Source organism: Heterodontus francisci, chromosome 48 (genome assembly GCF_036365525.1).
Source record: "Heterodontus francisci isolate sHetFra1 chromosome 48, sHetFra1.hap1, whole genome shotgun sequence".
Classification (NCBI taxonomy): domain Eukaryota; kingdom Metazoa; phylum Chordata; class Chondrichthyes; order Heterodontiformes; family Heterodontidae; genus Heterodontus; species Heterodontus francisci.
In genome coordinates, this window is record NC_090418.1 from 5,534,314 (window position 1) to 5,553,542 (window position 19,229).

Here is a 19,229-nt window from a genome sequence, read left to right on the forward strand (position 1 = left end):
CAGTACTGCACTGGGAGTGTCAGGTTGGATTTTGTGCTCTAGTCTCTGGAGTGGGACTGGAACCCACGACTCAGAAGTGAGAGAGTGTGACCCATTACACCACAGCTGACACCAGGATGAAGGGAAGACTGAAGGAGGCAAAGAGTTCCACCGTTTTGAGGTCATGGGAAGGGCATTTGCCATTGTGTTAATCCTCCCCGATCTTGTCTTTCAGGTTCCACTGGAGGCTTCCACGGTGTTTTATGAAATTCCCAGCTCTTTGTCAGAGTGTGAAGGAGCTGCCACGCAGCGGATGGAAGGGCTTTGAAAGAAAATTGGCAGGGCCTGGCCATCTCCCGAGGGTGAACGATGCCGACTTTGAGATTTGGCTTCCTGAATTTTCTTCTCGTGTTGTCCAACTACCCCGGGTGGATCGGTGGAAGAGTCCGCACAACAAACAGCCAATGGGATTACAAGGGGCTTCAACTTGCACTTCTGATTGGCCTCTACTTGCCTCGTTGTGGCCAAACGGCAACCTTCAGAATAGGTCTTGTAGGTCCCTGGATCTGTGACCCAATCTTCTCCAAGGCATTACCTGATGTCGCTGCAAGGTTAGCAACCAACAGGATAAATAAGGATCCATCTTTGAGTGGAGGATATTGGTACGATTATGTCCTGCTCAGTGAGGATTGCCAGACATCCAGAGGTCTGGCTGGCTTTGTCAGACTGGAGAAGTATGCTTCAGGTTTCATTGGCCCCCTGAACCCCGGATATTGCACAGCCGCTGGTCTCCTTGGGAAGCATTGGAACAAGCCAGTCTTCTCCTGGGCTTGCCTCGCCCCTGAGCTGGACAGCGGTGAGGGCTTCCCCACCTTCGCTAGGCCGATCCCCTTGGCCACCAAGGTCTTATTCAATGTCTTGAAGCACTTCCGCTGGGCCCGCGTGGCTGTGGTCACTTCGGAGCAAGACCTGTGGGCGGAGACTGGGCAGGAGCTGGCCAACTATCTCCGGTACTATGGCCTTCCCGTTGCTCTGGTGGACACTATGGAGGCCGATGCCGAGGGAGCTGTGGACGTTCTGAGGCGTATCAAACAAGTGGGCAATGTAAGAGGTAGGGAGTATGCGTTTGGGTACCTGGAAAGCCAAGTGGCTTAAAACAAAAGTAAGCATGAGCTTCCGATGGCTCAAGGACAACAACTACTTTGTATTTATATAGCACCTTTACTATAGTTGAAAAATTCCTAAGGCGATTCATGGGAGCAATTTTCAAACAAAATTTGGCTCCAAGCCACATCTACGAACAGTTCGGTCAAAGAGGTAGGGGTTTTAAAGAGTGACTGACTCAAAGGCGGAGAGAGAGGTGGAGAGGTTCAGGGAGGCAATTCCAGAACCGTGGAGCCATTAAAATTGGGGGACGCGCCAGGGGCCAGAACTAGACAGGCAGCAGAGATCTCCGAGGGTTGTAGGACTGGAGGGGGAGGTTCCAGAGTTAGGTGGGTGGGGGGTACGGCTGTGGGGGGATTTGAAAACCAGGATAAGAATTTTAAAATTGAGGCATTGTCAGACTGGGAGCGTTGCAGCAATGACCACACTTCAGACGCACTTCCTTGACTGTGAAACGCTGCATGAGCTGTCCCGTGGTTGTGGAAGGCGCTACAGAAATGCTATTTATTGTGCGTTTCAGTGGTGATCATGTGCATGCACTCGGTCCTCATTGGAGGGGAAGATCAGCTGCTGTTTCTGGAGCAGGCGGAGAAGATGAAGATGGCAGATGGGAGCTACGTGTTCATTCCCTACGACACCATCCATTACAGCCTCCCATACAAGAACGCTTCCTACCCAGTTCTGGCTGGGGACCCGGGGCTGCGACGCTCTTATGATGCAGTGCTCACTATAACCATGGACTCCAAGGATAAGGACTTCCATGAGGTCCTGCAGGAAGCTCTGGAGAACAATGAGATCAGCACTTCTCTGCGGCCAACACAGGTTGGTAGCTTTGGCAATTGGGAAAATATTTCACTGCAACAACTTATTATTTATATAGCGCCTTTAACATAACAAAACATCCCAAGCTGCTTCACAGGAGCCATTATCAAACAAAATCTGACTCTGAGCCATATAAGGAGACATTAGGACAAGCGACCAAAAGCTTGGTCAAAGAGGTCGGTTTTAAGGAGCATCTTAAAGGAGGCAAAAGAGGCCGAGAGGTTTAGGGAGGTAATTCCAGAGCTTCAGGGCCTCAGCAGCTAAAATCAAGGATGCTCAAGAGGCCAGAATTGGAGGAGGGCAGATATCTCAAAGGGTTGTAGGGCTGGAGGAGGTGACGGAGATAGGGGGGAGGAGGCTTGAACACAAGGATGAAAATTGAGGCATTGCTTTCCTGGGAATCACTGTAGGTCAGCAAGCACCGGGGTGATGGGTGAACGGGACTTGGTGCAAGTTGGGACATGGGCTGCAGAGTTTTCGATGGCCTTAAGTTTACAGAGCTCCCCCCGCGCCCCCCCCCCCCCCCCCTCAATGGCTTGGCTAATTATACCAGTGGGAAGCTAAACCATACAAAGCAGGAAGATGCACCATGCTATTTGATAACTTGGCTGATCTCGGCCAATTGGGACACGACATGTAAGTTTAGTGCCCTGGGTTAGAGAAGGGGGAAATGAGCCAAGGTCCCCGGTCCTGATCACTCTTCACCTCCACTTGTGGAAGGGTGCATGAGTTAGAAATAAAGGACGATTAGCATTTCTATAGCAACTATCACATCCCCAGGATGTCCCAAAGCGCTTTACAGCCAATGAAGTACTGTTTGGAGTGCAGTCCCTCTTGTAGTGTGGGAAATACGGCAGCCAATTTGTGCACAGCAAGCTCCCACAAACAGTAATGTGATGATGATCAGATCATCTGTTTAAGTGACATTGATTGAGGGGGAAATATTAGCCAGGACACCAGGGAGGATTTTGAAATAGTGGCCATGCGATCATGGTGGGTTTTTTACCTGAGAGGGCTTCGGTTTAATGTCTCACCGGAAAGGCGGCCCCTCCGACAGTGTAGTGCTCCCTCAGTACTGCACTGGGAGTGTTAGACTGGATTATGGTCCCAAGTCTTTGGAGTAGGACTTGAACCCACAACCTTTTGACTCTGAGGGGAGAGGGTACGATCCACTAAACCATGACACCTAAGGCTAAGGGAAATGAGGGAGATGTTCAGGTGCTGGGAGAGAAGGAGTTTTGAGACAGTGATGAATCTTGATTGTAACAAATGACTCATTTGGATGTTAGGGCAATTGAGAGGAGCAGTGACCCGGGTTTTATCAGTAAAATATAGATGGACAAGAATAACCCTGGCCAGGATAGGGAATATACAAAAGATAAAGTCAAACCAGTGGAGAAAATCTTCCATCTGCCAAAAAAAAAAGCGGAGACAGCACGAGGAAACTTTTTTTTAACGCAGCGAATTGTTGTGATCTGGAACGCGCTGCCTGAAAGGGCGGTGGAAGCAGATTCGATAGTAATTTTCAAAAGGGGGATTGGAGAAATACTTGAAGGGGAAAAATTGGCAGGGCTGTATCATTCTCTATGACAACAGGTGTCAGCTCAGTTACAGAGCTGTGCTGGGCTGAACGCCCTGTTGGGCACTCACTGCACAGGCTCAGACGCCAATGATGGCCAATCCAGCAAAGTGGCAGAGATCAGCCCAATGGCGCTGTGTGGCAAAACTAGCCAGTGTTTCCAGAGAGAGGGGGGAACCTGTGGAGCAGTCGACCTGAAGCGTTAACACTGTCTCCACAGCCATTGCCTGACCTGCTGAATATTTCCAGCATTTTCTGCTTTTACTTCAGTCTTCCAGCATCTGCAGAACTTTTTTGAAAGTCGAAAAGGGTTGCATAAAATTGTTCCCAGTGACCAACTTTCAGCTGGGCAACCTCAGCTTTGATAGACTTAAATATTTCAGGACAGTGCTCTGCCTAAGTTGAATTAAATCTAAAATCCTCGGGCAGCGAATTAAACCAAGGTATTTATATGAAATAATCCGATTACATAGAAGATAGTCACTTCTCAATCTACTTCGGCTACTGCTGCTTTGCTCAGTCAGATTGAGAGGCAAATGACCTGAGTGTGTTCACATCCATCACACTGCGTATTGTTCGGAACAGGACGTTTGCACAGTGAGTTGCTGTGATCTGGAACGCGCTGCCTGAAAGGGCGGCGGAAGCAGATTCAATAGTAACTTTCAAAAGGGGAATTGGAGAAATACCGGAAGAGGAAAGATTTGCAGGGATACGGGGCAGAGCAAGAGGAGTGGGACTAATTGAATAGCTCTTTTAAAGGGCCAGCACAGGCACGATGGGCTGAATGGCCTCATTCTGTAGAATTCTGCGATTTTATGGGTTTATTTGTACATGGTGTAATACATATCAGATAGACCGCTTTACGCAATAAAATATACATTTCACACTAGAAGGAAAGAACTTGCATTTCTGTAGTGCCTTCACAACTTCAGGACATCCCAAAGTGCTTTACAGCCAATGAAGTGTAGTCACTGTTGCAAAGTGGGAAACGCAGCCGCCAACTTGCGCACAGCAAGATCCCACAAACAGCAACATGATAATGACCAGATCAACTGTTTTTTTTTTGGTGATGTTGGTTGAGGGATAAATATTGTTTGGGATACCAGGGAAAACTCGCCACGCTCCTCTTCGAAATAGTGCTCTGGGATCTGTTACATCCACCTGAGAGGGCAGACGGGGCTTTGGCTTAATGGCTCATCTGCTAATTACATAGCGTATTATCCATTGTGCACTGTATGATGGTTACTGCATATGGTCGTTGGATACTTAATATGTTGTGAGGGGCATGGTATATTCTCAAACTCTGCATGGTTCTCTATACAAACTATCTGAATCCTTTCATTGGATTTCAGTCTGAGACTCACTTCCAGTTCCCTCATAGATTAATACAGCACAGAAGGAGGCCATTTGTAGATGAGGAACTTGCGCGGTTACGGACAAAAAGAGGGGGTGTGACACTGCCTGAGAGTGTGGTGGAGGCAGATTCAATCGTGGCTTTCAAAAGGGACTTGGATAAGCACCTGAAGAGAGAAAATTTGCAGGGCTATGGGGCAAGTGTGGAGGAACGGGACTAGCTGACTGGTTCTTACAGAGAGCCAGCCTGGGAATGTCAGGTTGAATGGCCTCCTTCTGTTCTCTCGCCATTCCATGCCGAAGCATGACTGCTCTTTCAAATAGCCAGCACAGGCAAGATGGGCCGAATGGCTTCCGCCTGTGCTGTAAGGTTCTGCATGTCAAGTATGCACTGTCAACATGTGCTCTTTCTAACAGGTCTCTCCATTATTTGGTACCATTTACAACTCGATATACTTCCTGGCCAAAGCAACAGAAAATGCCTACAAGAGAAGGAGATGGGTAACTGGGGCAACCATTGCTTGGCATACCAGTGAAATCGGGTTTGACGGATTTAACCAAGCTGTGCGGACGGACAAAGATGGAGTAGTCATTGCTGACTACGTGGTTCTAGACACTGATGGAACTGGGAACCAACTCAAAGCAACTCACTCAATCAACACGGCTACGGGCACCCTGAAATACCTTGGCACTGCCATCCATTTCCCGCAGGGCTCAGTCCCCGGCACAGATGCTGAGTGCTGGTTTGTTTCCGAGGACATCTGTACAGAAGGTAAGATTGGTTATAGCACATCGAGTTTAAACTTCTTCGCTCTCTGTCTCTCATGGTGATTATGAAATTATTGGATTGACGTAAAAACCCATCTGATTCACGAATGTCCTTTAGGGAAGGAAATCTGCCAACCTTACCTGGTCTGGCCTGTACATGACTCCAGACCCACAGCAATGGGGTTGATTCGTAACTGCCCTCTGCAATGGCGCAGCAAGCCACTCAGTTTTTTTTATTGAAGATGGCGGCTCACCACCACCTTCTCAAGGGCAATTACGGGTGGGCAATAAATGATGTCCTTGCCAGTGATGTTTACATCCCATGAATGAATCAAAAAAAAAAGAATGTGGGAGGGATGGAAAGGCTGAGGGAGATGAAGAGTTCCACCATTCCTAGGAGGAGAAGGAGACAGCGAAAGAATAGTGTGATGGGTCTTGAATAGTTGAGCTGTGGAGATGAGGAATGTCGTGTGGGATGGAGAATTGGAATGTAGGTGGAACAAAAGAGAAAGGTTCAGAGGATTGTAGCAGTATCAGTCAAAGTTTAAATGAATGAAAGTCTCATTTGGCTTTTCTCCACTTGTACATATGCTTTTGTTCAAGTCCCACTTCAGAGACCCTACTGGGGAATGCAGGAGAATCACTGAATCGTATGGCACAGGAGGTCATCATTTGGTCTATCGTGCCTGTGCCAACTCTTTGAAGAGGCCACTTAACCCCGCAAGCCTATTCTGCCATTCAATGAGATCGTGGCTGATCTGTGACCTAACTCCATATATATGCCTTTGCCCCACATCCCTTAAAACTTTGGTTAATAAAAATCTATCAATCTCAGGTTTAAAATGAACAATTGATCCAGCATCAATTGCTGTTTATGGAAGAGAGTTCCAAACTTCTACCACCTTTTGTGTGTAGAAGTGTTTCCTCATTTCACTCCTGAAAAAGCTGGCTTTAATTTTTAGACTGTGCCCCCTAGTCCTAGACTCCCCAACCAGCAGAAATGGTTTCTCTCTACCCTATCAATTCCCCTTAATATTGTGAAAACTTTGCTCAGAATCACCGCTTAGCTTTTTCAAAATTCCAGGGCATACAATCCTAGCAATCACTCCTTGTAATTTAACACCTAGAGTCCAGGTATCACTCTGGTAAATCTACCCTGCACACTGTCCAAGAGCTATCCAATTAGTTCCAATCCCCTGCTCTTTTCCCCCATAGACCTGCAAATCTGTTCCCCTTTAAGTATTTGTCCAATTCCACCTTGAAAGCAAATCTGTTTCCACCACCCTTTCAGGCAATGCATTCCAGACCATAGTATAATAATCGGGGCTATTCCCAGGAGTGGACTTGAATTTTATTGGCCATTAACTGACACTGAATGGGGAAAAATGTCTTTGAGATCCATGGATCATGTATTGTATCTCCTGCCTAGGAGTGGACCCCATGTTTGTGCTGCTCATATCTACCGTGGTCTCTGGTTTGATTCTGGTCGCTGGAGCCTTGGCTTATTTCTTCAGGTTTGCACATTTCACATTTTATCCAATTTTCTTCTTGCTTTATCTTGCTAATTGTTATCAGCCCCTTCCTATACTAAAGGCACAGAATCATAGAAACTTACAGCACAGAGGAGGCCATTCGGCCCATCGTGCCGGTTCTTTAAAAGAGCACTCGTGCTTAAACCACACTGCCACTTTTTGTCCTCAACCTATTGTTTATAAAATTATTTTTTTCCCCCTGGGTACTAGATGTCAATTTAGACTCAGTGACATAGCACTTGAGGATGAGATGTTAAACCGAGGCCCTGTCTGCCCTCTCGGGTAGATAGAAAAGATCCCATGGCCACTATTTGAAGGAGAGTGGGGTGGGGGATGTTTTCCTCTATGTCTTTGTCAACATACATCCTTCAATCAACATCACGAAATCAGATTATCTGGTTGCTGTGTCATTGCTGTTTGTGGGATCTTGCTGTGCGCAGATTGGTAGCTGCGTTTCCTACATTACAATAGGGACCATACTTTAAAGAAAAAAGTGCTTCATTGGCTGTAAAGCACTTTGGGACATCCTGACGCCGCGAAATAAGCAAGTTTGTTCTTTCTATAAGATGCCCCACGCAGCAAGGGAAGGTGAACCAGAAGGCGAGTCACCCCAGTTTCAGTATGGCATTTGGGAAGAAGGTTAGTGGCAGACTCACCCACATAGTCAGTATAATATGCCTGGCAAAACTGAGATGTGAAGGAAGTGGGAGAGAGTTTACCTGGAGAAAGGAATGACGTGAAAAAATTGTCAAGACAGGTGATGTACATAATCCTTCTGTTGATGTTGCATAGGGATCACTTCCAAAAACTTCAGCTGTTATCGGGACCCAACAAGATAATTCTAAGCTTGGATGACTTGGTGTTTATCAACCCACAGCTCAGCCGCAAGGTAGGGAAGTCTACAGTCTAGCCTACAACGTAACCCATGAGCAATATAAGCACATCCAAACCTCTTATGTCCTGTTCGCCCATCACCCCCTGTGCTCACCAAGCTTCATTGGCTCCTAGTCCAACAACGTCTCGGTTTTAAAATTCCCATCCTCGTGGTCAAATCTCTCCAGAGGTTCGGTGCGATGGCAGTAAACGGGGATGGGTTTGGTGCTCTGTGGGAATCTATGATGTGAGTGCTTCTGGGAGGTGATTGGCTCCATTGTAACGATGCGAGTAAGTGTGAAAACAGTCAGGAATTCCCGTGAGTAAGCAAGGAGCTGTTGGGCCAATGGAACAATGGGAATGAGTAGAAATCACTTTGAGCGAGGAATTCTTGCTCAGGGGTAGTGCCAGAGGACTGGAGAATTGCAAATGTTACACCCTCGTTCAAAAAATAATGTAAAGATCAGCCCAGCAACTACAGGCCGTTCAGTTTAACCTCGGTAGTGGAGAAACTTCTAGGAACAATTTGGGACCAAATTAATAGTCACATGGACATATGCAGGTTAATTAAGGAAAGCCAGCATGGACTCGTTAAGGGAAAATCGTGTTTAACGAACTTGCTGGAGGTAACAGAGAGGGTTGATGAGGGCAACACTTGATCTGGTATACATGGGCTTCCAAAGGCATTTGACACAGTGCCACACAACAGACTTGTGAACAAAGTTGTAGCTCATGGAATAAAAAGGACGGTAGCCACATGGATACGAAATTGGCTGAGTGACAGGAAACCGAGAGTAGTGGTTAATGGAAGTTTTTCGGGCTGGAGCAAGGTTTGTAGTGGAGTTTCCCAGGGGTCAGTGTTGGGACCCTTGCTTTTCCTGAGAAATATTAATAACCTAGACCTTGGTGTACAGGGCACAATTTCAAAGTTTGCAGATGATATGAAACTTGGAACAATTGTGAACTGTGAGGAGGATAGTGTAGGACTTCAAACAGACATAGACAGGTTGGTGGAATGGGTGGACAAGTGACAGATCAAGTTCAAATGTGAAGTCATTCATTTTGATAGGAAGAACAAGGAAAGACAATATAACATAAAGGGTGCAAGAACAGAGGGACCTGGGGGTATATATGCATAAGTCATTGAAGATGGCAGGGCAGGTTGAGAGCGGTTAATAAAGCATACAGTATCCTGGGCTTTATTAATAGGAGCATAGAGTACAAGAGCAAGGAAGTTATGTTGAACTTGTATAAGACACTAGTTTGGCCTCAGCTGGAGTATCGCGTCCAGTTCTGGGTGACACACTTTAGGAAAGCTGTGAGGGCACTGGAGAGAGTACAGAAACAATTCAAGCGAATGGTTCCAAGGATGAGGAACTGCAGTTATGAAGATAGATTGGAGAAGTTAGGGCTGTTTTCCTTGGAGAAGAGAAGGCTGAGAGGTGATTTGATAGAGGTATTCAAAATCATGAGGGGTCTGGACAGAGTAGATAGAGAGAAACTGTTCCCACTCGTGAAAGGATCGAGAATGAGAGAGCACCGATTTAAAGTGGTTGGCGAAAGAAGGAAAAGTGACATGAGGAAAAACGTCATGCAGCGAGAGGTTAAGGTCTGGAATGCGCTGCCTGAGAGTGTGGTGGAGGCAGCTTCAATCAAGGCTTTCAAAAAGGAATTCGACTGTTATCTGAAAAGGAAAAATGTGCAGGGTTACGGGGAGAAGGCAGAGGAATGGCATTAGGTGAATTGCTCATTCGGAGAGCCAGTGCAGACACAATGGGCCGAATGGTCGCCACCTCCTGCACGGTAACAATTCTGAGAATGTGTCTATACTCTCTGGAGTTTAGAAGGAGAGGTAATCTGATTGAAACATATAAAATTCTGAGGAGGCTTGACAGGGTAGACACTGAGAGACTGTCACCCCTGACTGGACAGTCCCGAACTAGAGGATATAGTCTCAGGATAAGGAATGTGATGAGAAATTTCTTCGCTCATAGCATTGGGAATCTTTGGGCTGTGGATGTTGAGTATATTCAAGGCCGAGATTGATATTTACATTCTCAGGGAATCAAGGGATTATGGGGATAGGGCAGGGAAATGGAGTTGATGTAAATACAGTCATGAATATATTGAATGGTGGAGCAGATTCAAGGGGCCGATTGGCCTACTCCTATTTCTTGTGTCATGATCAACTTTAATTCTAGACCAGGTTTTATGCATGACTGGACTAAGCAGTGATAGATACCGCAATCAATTTGTGGCAATTAAGACCTGGCGGATTGTTCAAATATTGCGGACATGTTTCCAAATGAGGATGTTGGGAGTTTGAAGGAAGTTCAGGGCGGGAATGTGTTCGGTCCAAGAGGGACAGAGTGTTGGAATAAGTTAAGTGGGAAGGCTATAGAAGTAACAAGAAGTTCTCCGATAGTTTGTGTCTCTGGAGAGGCAAGGAATTAAGTGATATATCGGTAGAAATCCAGGTTAGTGGGGTTGATACATCACAAGGGGCAGGCTTACTGGATGAAGGGCCTTTTCCGACTCTTAAAAATGTTTACATTGTTATTCAGAGACTCAACGGTGAGAATGAAACATCTGTTGTAGGGAGAAGTGTCTCAGACTTGAAAAGCACAAAGACCCCCAAACATTCCATCTCCGGGAAGAGTCTCACGGCAGCCACCCCAGAAACCAGCAATGTGGCCATTTACGAGGTAAAATTCCTACTCTCCTCGGCGGTGATTTTAAATGGATAGAATAATTTACTATAACTTTTATGTAGTTCTCCAATAATTAGTTTCCCTGCATCACGACAGTGTCTACATGTCAAAATAAAATGGACTTAAATAGCTGTGCAGTGCTTTGATGTGTTCTAAGGTCATGAAAGGTGCTACATAAATGCAGATTCTTCATTTCTTACACCTGACCTTTATAGTCTGGCTGAGTTGGGAAAAACTAAACTAAGGAAAGAGGAGGTGCAATGATGGTTCACTAAATTGATTCCTGGGATATGAGAGAGAGTTGTCCTATGAAGAGAGATTGAGTTAGGGTAGGCCTGTAATCTCTGGAGTTGAGAAAAATGAGAAGTGATCTCATTGAAATGTATAAAATTCTTAGAGGGCTTGACACGGTAGATGCTGAGAAACTGTTTTCCCCCCCCTGGCTGGAGAGTCTGGAACTCGTGAGAGGAGGAGAAATTTCTTCACTCAGCTAGCTGTGAATCTTTGGAATTCTCTACCTCTCTTAAAAATGTCTATCTTCTTTTAACCTCCTGACAACTTGCCTCTGATCTTGGGCCGTTTTCTATGTAAAGGTACTATATAAATGCAAGCTGTTGTAAATAATTTAGAGTCCTTACACTTTTTATAATTTCAGTTTTTTAAAACAATACTGCAGCATTTTAACAGGATATTCTACGTCTGAGAACTGCAGTCACTATGGGGTACTGTTGGGGATTGGGGCGGTGATTGTGGCCTTTGAGGAATGAGGGAGTTTGGGTTCAATTTGCCTTTTTGTGACAAATTGAGCAGCGCCATCTTTATTACTGGCAGCTGCCAGAGGCTTCGCAGACAATGACGTTTCAGTCGCTGAGGCTGCATTTGCACATGTGCACCAACTAGTAGTTACATTGTCAGTAAACACAGCCTAAAAAAAGGTAGAGCAAGCTATGTGCACACACCAGTTCAAACTGGTTACTTGTGAACAAAGGCCCTGGAGCAAAATGAGTTAGAACATTTTAAATTCAACACTCAATGGTTCCCAAAACATTTCAGCTTTCGTAAAGAGTTTCTAACCCAAGATTAATTCCAGCCCAGCTGATTGAACAATCACTTCTGTCCGGCAAACCCCCACCTGCCAAGACTGAGGCACACATTATTTCGCCATATGAACATTAAAACTTAAAATTGCAAGCCCTGACCGGAAAGACATTTCCATGGTAACAGACAATGTTGAAACAATGCAGGCTCTGCAGTTGCTCTCCAATACACAGAAGTAGTCAGACTAGTTTTAGTCACGTGGCTAGCTGGATGGGGCAGAGAAATTTGAGCCTCCAACAAAGGATGTGAAGAGACTGTTCCATATAAGAAACTAGTTATATGACAAACCTGCTGAGAACTAAAAACACCTGCCTGCCTATCTCTCAGGGAACTGAAACCATCGAAGACATGTGAAACTCAGAGAGATGGGTTTGCCGCGTGAACAAAGTTTTAAGATGATTACTGGGCCCCAACGAAATGCAAGAATATAACTTCAATTAAGATTTACAGCAAAGCTCGAGAAACAGTAACAAGATATTGCCTCAAGCTGTTCTACTTTTCTCTTTTCTGTCCCGATCTTACACGTTTATATGCATGGTAGCATGAGCACGTTGTATATCCACATGCGTGAACCGTATTAGAGTGAAGTTTAAGGTTTAATAAATTTCATCTTTCTGCTTTAAACCAAAGAAAGCCTTTGTTTGCTCGGTTATTTGCCTGATAATTGGAAACTGTGAGCACTGATTCACAAAAAGGGGAGCTCAAAACACAGTGGGTTGAATTTTACTGGACCCTCGATGCTGTGGGGAGAGGCCCGCGACGTCAAGAAGGGCATATCCCCTCCCCCCCACTTTCCTCCTCCATTTAGGAATGCTGAGTCAGACCCCTGTGTATCCATCCCCCCCACCCCTTCCCGCCCTTCCTGAATGCAGAGTTAGACACCTGAATATCCCAACAGTACAAAAGGATGTGACATTTGTGCTACATGCTGGTGCACATCATTCACACAGAGGAAAGGACACACATATTGTTGAGGAACATTTAGTGAAAGACGTATTTACACTGCTGTCACACCCGTGCATTCCCATTTGTGTCCGTGTGTTCTCTGTAAACCTCTGATACCTTTTATGGTCCATTTTAAGTCTCACGTTCTGGAATGTGCAAATTCAAGATTATTCACCCAGGTGTGGCGCACCTACGGGAAGGAATGTTACACTTAAACAACAAACAAAGAACAGTACAGCACAGGAACAGGCCATTCGGCCCTCCAAGTCTGCACCGATCTTGATGCCTGCCTAAACTAAAACCATCTGCACTTCCGGGGTCCGTATCCCTCTATTCCCATCCAATTCATGTATTTGTCAAGATGCCTCGTAAATGTCACTATCGTACCTGCTTCCACCACCTCCCCCGGCAGCAAGTTCCAGGCACTCACCACCCTCTGTGTAAAGAACTTGTCTCGCACATCCCCTCTAAACTTTGCCTCTCTCACCTTAAACCTATGTCCCCTAGTAACTGACTCTTCCACCCTGGGAAAAAGCTTCTGACTATCCACTCTGTCCATGCCGCTCATAACTTTGTAAACCTCTATCATGTCGCCCCTCCACCTCCGTCGTTCCAGTGAAAACCATCCGAGTTTATCCAACCTCTCCTCATAGCTAATGCCCTCCAGACCAGGCAACATCCTGGTAAACCTCCTCTGTACCCTCTCCAAAGCCTCCACGTCCTCTGGTAGTGTGGCGACCAGAATTGCACGCAATATTCTAAGTATGGCCTAACTAAAGTTCTGTACAGCTGCAGCATGACTTGCCTATTTTTATACTTGAGTGGGAGAAGAAGTTCACAGCTTCACAGGACACTGGGACACAGCAGGGTAAGTATATGGCAGCAAAGCGGTAAGTTCTGGGGTAACTCAGGTCAGGTAGAATTTGTGGAGAGACGAGCAGAGTTAACTTTCAGGCCTGTGAACTTTGACAAGTTAACTCTGCTTCTCTCTCTACAGATGCTGCCTGACCTGCTGGATTTCTGCAGCACTTTCTGCTTTGCTGCCAGATTGACAGCAACCCCACCCTTCAGCAGTCGGGTAAGTATTTCTTTGACAGCTGTCAGGAAGCAGGTGCTGGGGCGCCTTAAATAGGGCTGTCAAAAACACTCTCACTGTGCTGAATATGGCTCGGTGCCCCGCACATATCGCAGGGCTCTGCAGCAGCCGCTAAATGTGGGCACCCCGCTAAGTTGAAAGGGCACCGCTGTGCAGTGCGGCGCCTGAATAAAATTCAGCCCAGTGTGTTTAAAATTAAACCCTGTTACAATAAGACCAGGTGAAGACAACACAAGACCCCTAGACTTTGTTCACCTGGTTGTAACACTTCAAACCTCCCAAATTCCAATTTATACTATCAAACATACAAAACTACTGCACTCTTGCATGTGTAAATTTGTATCCGGATTAAAATTCCCACATGTTTTGTCATGGTCGTTGTCAGCTGTCCTTCAATTTGAGATGATGTCTACTGAAGGTCGTGGGTTTCTGCCTTGAGTCTTCAAGTGACTTGAACAGCCGATTCCTGACCCCACACATGGGGTAGGACGTCCCACGAGGTGGAGTCCAGGATTTGCTTCCTTTTCTTTCCTTCCTCTGCCACCGCTCTGCCTCATCATTAAGGTGTTTGGACTCAAAGCATGTAGCAGCTTGATGGACAAGACAACTTGTTGCCATTTTGAACGATAGGGAGCAAGTTCCTCCCATTCATCAATGTCAATGTTGCCGCAGAGTGTCTTTGAAGCGTTTTCTTTGTCCTCCCCGGTCATTTGAGAGTTGAAAAGACCAGACCTGGTCAGTCCATCGAAGTTGGTTTTACAGGAGTTTTGTCTGAATGCTGTGGAGCTGGCTTCAAGAAGGACTCTAGTGTTTGTTCGATGCTCCTCCCATGGAATCCAGAGGATACAGCAGAGGCAATGCTGATGGAACTTCTCTAGCACTCTTTAGTGTCGCGGATACACAGTCCAGGTCTCACTGCAGTACAGGACTGTGGTGACAACTGCTTTGTACACTAGGACTTCTGTTGACGTGCAGAGGTTTTTGTTGTCAAACACTTGCTGCCGTACATTGTAGAAGGCTGAGCTGGTGCAGCTGATCCAGTGTTGGATCTCCTCGCCAATGGTGGCCTTTTGACAGAGGTGGCCGCCAAGGTATTGGAAATGCTCAACATATTCCCGAGTCTCTCCTAGGTGGAATACTTGGCTGACCAGGTGTGGGTTGATATGAGTTTTCTTTCAAGGACAGGCTGTGTCTCTTGTATGCAGAATTGAAGAAATCGAGAGCGGCTTGCAAATCTGGTGCGGAGTGGGCAATGACACCGCAGTCACCCGCAAACTGTAGATCATGTATGTCTATGGTGGTGAGTTTGGTTTTGGTACAGAGGCGACTGATAGAGTTTTCCATCTAGGCGGTATATAATACTCACACCAGAGCACCGCTGATATTTCATTAAATTGGGGAGTGGAGGGGCGATTCATTCAAGCAGTGCAGTAACAGATTAAACATGGCAGTTGTTAACCCTTAGTTCCTACACCTCAGACAGCTGTGCATGCTGTTGTTGAGTATATTCAAGATAGATCTCAATAGATTTTTGGGGAATCAAGGGATTTGGGTGATAGGGTGGTAAAGTGGAGTTGAGTTAGAAGATCAGCCATGATCTTATTAAATAACAGAGCAGGTTCGAGGGGCTGAATGGTCTACTCCGTCTCCTACTTTCTATGTTCTTGCAGTTCTTAAGTAGCTAGGAGAAAAACAGATTTTTACCTTCAGTTTTACTCATTGCTTAAAAGGTAATTCCAGCTCGGCTCTTTCATCAAACGAGCCAAGCTCTGTCTCAAAGCTTTTGAATGGCAACTGATTCTGTCTCAGCTACGGGAGCAAAGCTGCCTAGGAGTATATTATTCTGCCCAAGAGTGCAACTCTTCCATATTTTGCTTCTGAGAATTAGGTGATCTTGTCCCTTGGTTTAAACAGAATGCAAAGGGACTTAATGGATGATTTATTTGTTGACCCCTTGATGACTTCTAACACCATTTAATACTGTAGTTTGTAATCACATTTGTAAATAAATCTGATTAGAAAATTAGCCTGTCATAAGAAAAAGGGTTTTGCATGAAGCATGACACATTTTGAGTCCTACACACCATCCAGCACCAATTTTGCCACAAAAGGGTAGATAATTAACCTTGAGTTAACCTACTCATTCCCAAGAACACTTTAAGGTAGTAGGTTACGTTGGCAGGAAGCATGAGTTTGCCTATTCAAATTGCAAATGAAGAGAATTAAGAGAGGGCTTAAATAGCTGGGTCAGTGAGCAAGCTAATTGGGACGACTTTCTGTCTTGCTGGTAGGCGACCACTGAAAGTTGTTTGCGATGGATATGGATGGTAGGATTAGGGTCATGCATGTACCATCATTGGCAAAAGGGAGTTGGATATACAGTTCAAAAGGAAAGAATAAAGGAGTGGGATTAGTTGGATAGCTCTTGCAAAGAACCAGCACAGGCACAATGGACCGAATGGCTGCCTTCTTATGCTGTGCCGTCTTATTCTAATGGTTGGTAGAACCTGTGATCTTTTTCGGACAGGGAGACTGGGTTTGGCTGAAGATGATCTGGAATGGAAAATGGACTGAGATCAAACCCTCAACGAAAACTATTTTATCTAAGGTGAGATATTGTAACCCTTTCTTAATTTCTTGATTTTTAATTCCTGAGATAAATTCAGGATTGGAAAAATTCCACTTGCTGACTAGACCAAAGTGTGTTACCATGCTGTATTGGCCAAGCTGCTCAACAATGTTAATTGCCTGAATACAAATAACATAAGTGTGTCTGTACCTCAATCTCCAGTCCCTCAGTGTACCCTTTTTTAAATTCATTCATGGGATGTAGGCGTCGCTGGCTAGGCCAGCATTTATTGCCCATCCCTAATTGCCCTTGAGAAGGTGGTGGTGAGCTGCCTTCTTGAACCGCTGCAGTCCATTTGGGGTAGGTACACCCACAGTGCTGTTAGGAAGGGAGTTCCAGGATTTTGACCCAGCGACAGTGAAGGAATGGCGATATAGTTCCAAGTCAGGATGGTGTGTCACTTGGAGGGGAACTTGCAGGTGGTGGCGTTCCCATGTATTTGCTGTCCTTGTTCTTCTAGTTGGTAGAGGTCGCGGGTTGGGAAGGGACTGTCTAAGGAGCCTTGGTGCATTGCTTGACTCTGACCTGCTCTTGTAGGCACTGTATTTATATGGCTATTCCAATTCAGTTTCTGGTCAATGGTAGCCCCAAGGATGTTGATAGTGGGGGATTCAGCGATAGTAATGCCATTGAATGTCAAGGGGAGATGGTCATTGCCTGGCACTTGTGTGGCGCGAATGTTACTTGCCACTTATCAGCCCAAGCCTGGATATTGTCCAGGTCTTGCTGCATTTCTACACGGACTGCTTCAGTATCTGCGGAGTCATGAATGGTGCTGAACATTGTGCAATCATCAGCGAGCATCCCCACTTCTGACCTTCTGATTGAAGGAAGGTCATTGATGAAGCAGCTGAAGATGGTTGGGCCTAGGACACTACCCTGAGGAACTCCTGCAGTGATGTCCTGGAGTTCAGATGATTGACCTCCAACAACCACAAACATCTTTCTTTGCGCTAGGTATGACTTCACCCAGCAGAGGGTTTTCCCCCTGATTCCCATTGACTCCAGTTTTGCTAGGGCTCCTTGATGCCATACTCAGTCAAATGCTGCCTTGATGTCAAGGGCAGTCACTCTTACCTCACCTCTTGAGTTCAGCTCTTTTGTTCATGTTTGAACCAAGGCTGTAATGAGGTCAGGAGCTGAGTGGCCCTGGCGGAACCCAAACTGAGCGTCACTAAGCAGGTTATTGCTAAGCAAGTGCCGCTTGATGGCACTGTTGATGACACATTCCATCACTTTACTGATGATTGAGAGTAGGCTGATGGGGCGGTAATTGGCCGGGTTGGACTTGTCCTGTTTTTTGTGTACAGGACATACCTGGGCAAGTTTCCACATTGCAGGGTAGATGCCAGTGTTGTAGCTGTACTGGAACAGCTTGGCTAGGGGCGCGGCAAGTTCTGGAGCACAGGTCTTCAGTACTATTGCCGGAATATTGTCAGGGCCCATAGCTTTTGCAGTATCCAGTGCCTTTCCCTCCACCTCCAATCCCTCAGTGTCTCTCCCTCAATCTCCAATCCATTAGTGTGTCAATCCCTGAGTGTGTCTCCCTCGAACTCCAGTCCCTCAGTGTGTCTTCCGTCCCCCAGTGTACTACTTCTTTCATCTTCCTAAATCTTCTTTGCATCTGTCCCTCCAACTCCATCTTCAACACTTCAGTAGCTAATCCTTAGTGTATCTCCCCTTCCATTGCCATCTCATTTCTTCCTCTATCTCTAACCCTTCAGTGTGTGTGGCACTCCATCTTCACTCAAGTGTAAGTCCCAACAACAGTCCAGTGACTGAGATCAGATAACTAAGCACAGACTAAGGGGTGAACTTAGAACCTTTATAGCCTGTACAAGACAGAGTGAAGCTTATTCACCGTATGCATTGGGGAAAGCTAACAAATATTAACAGTTCCTAAATTTAAAGAATAAAAGGAAAAAGAAAGTTTGAGCAGACCTTAAGATAATGAGTTGAACAAGGAAGTGCAATGTCCAAATTTGCAGACAGCACCAAATTTGGGGAGGGTATAGTTAATACAAAGGAAGACTGCAACAAAATAAATACAGAATGGGCATGTAATTGGCAAATAATTATAGATAAGCGTGAGGCGTTCACCCATCACCCCCTGTGCTCACTGACCTGCTTTGGTTCCCGGTTAAGCCACGCCTCGATTTTAATATTCTCATCCTTGCTTTCAAATCCCTCCATGGCCTTGCCCTCCCTATCTCTGTAACCCCCTCCAGCCCTCAAGATCTCTGTGCTCCTCCAAATCTGGCCTCTTGAGCACCCCTGATTTTAATCACTCCACTATTGGCAGGCTGCCTGGGCCCTAAGCTCTGGAATTCCCTCCCTGAACCTCTCTGCCCCTTTACCTCGCTTTCCTCCTTTTAAGATGCTTTGTAAAACCTCCTGTTTGACCAAGATTTGGTCATCTGCCCTAATATCTCCCTATGTGGCTTGATGTCAAATTTTGCTTTATAACACTCCTGAGAAGTGCCTTGGAATGCTTTATTACATTAAAGGTGCTATATAAATGAAAGTTGTTGTTTCATTTTGCCAGGATGAATAAGAATGCCACACACTCCTTGACTGTGATAGAGGAGCAGAGGGATCTGGAGGTACAGATACCCAAATCACTAAAAGTAGCGCCTTAGGTTAATAAGGCCATAAAAAAGAAAATAAAGCACTGGGGTTG

At 45.8% G+C, this 19,229-nt stretch overlaps 1 protein-coding gene across 1 annotated transcript in view; it reads left to right on the forward strand.

The window, feature by feature from the left end:
• Positions 1–348: 348 nt before the first annotated feature.
• Positions 349–19,229, forward strand: part of LOC137357336 (retinal guanylyl cyclase 2-like) — a 38,017-nt gene continuing 19,136 nt past the window's right edge. The window contains exons 1-7 of the mRNA XM_068023591.1: positions 349–1,090; positions 1,664–1,965; positions 5,315–5,669; positions 7,095–7,179; positions 7,990–8,086; positions 10,635–10,775; positions 16,448–16,528. Coding sequence (XP_067879692.1) covers positions 349–1,090; positions 1,664–1,965; positions 5,315–5,669; positions 7,095–7,179; positions 7,990–8,086; positions 10,635–10,775; positions 16,448–16,528 — 1,803 coding nt within the window. The remainder of the gene's footprint in view (positions 1,091–1,663; positions 1,966–5,314; positions 5,670–7,094; positions 7,180–7,989; positions 8,087–10,634; positions 10,776–16,447; positions 16,529–19,229) is intronic.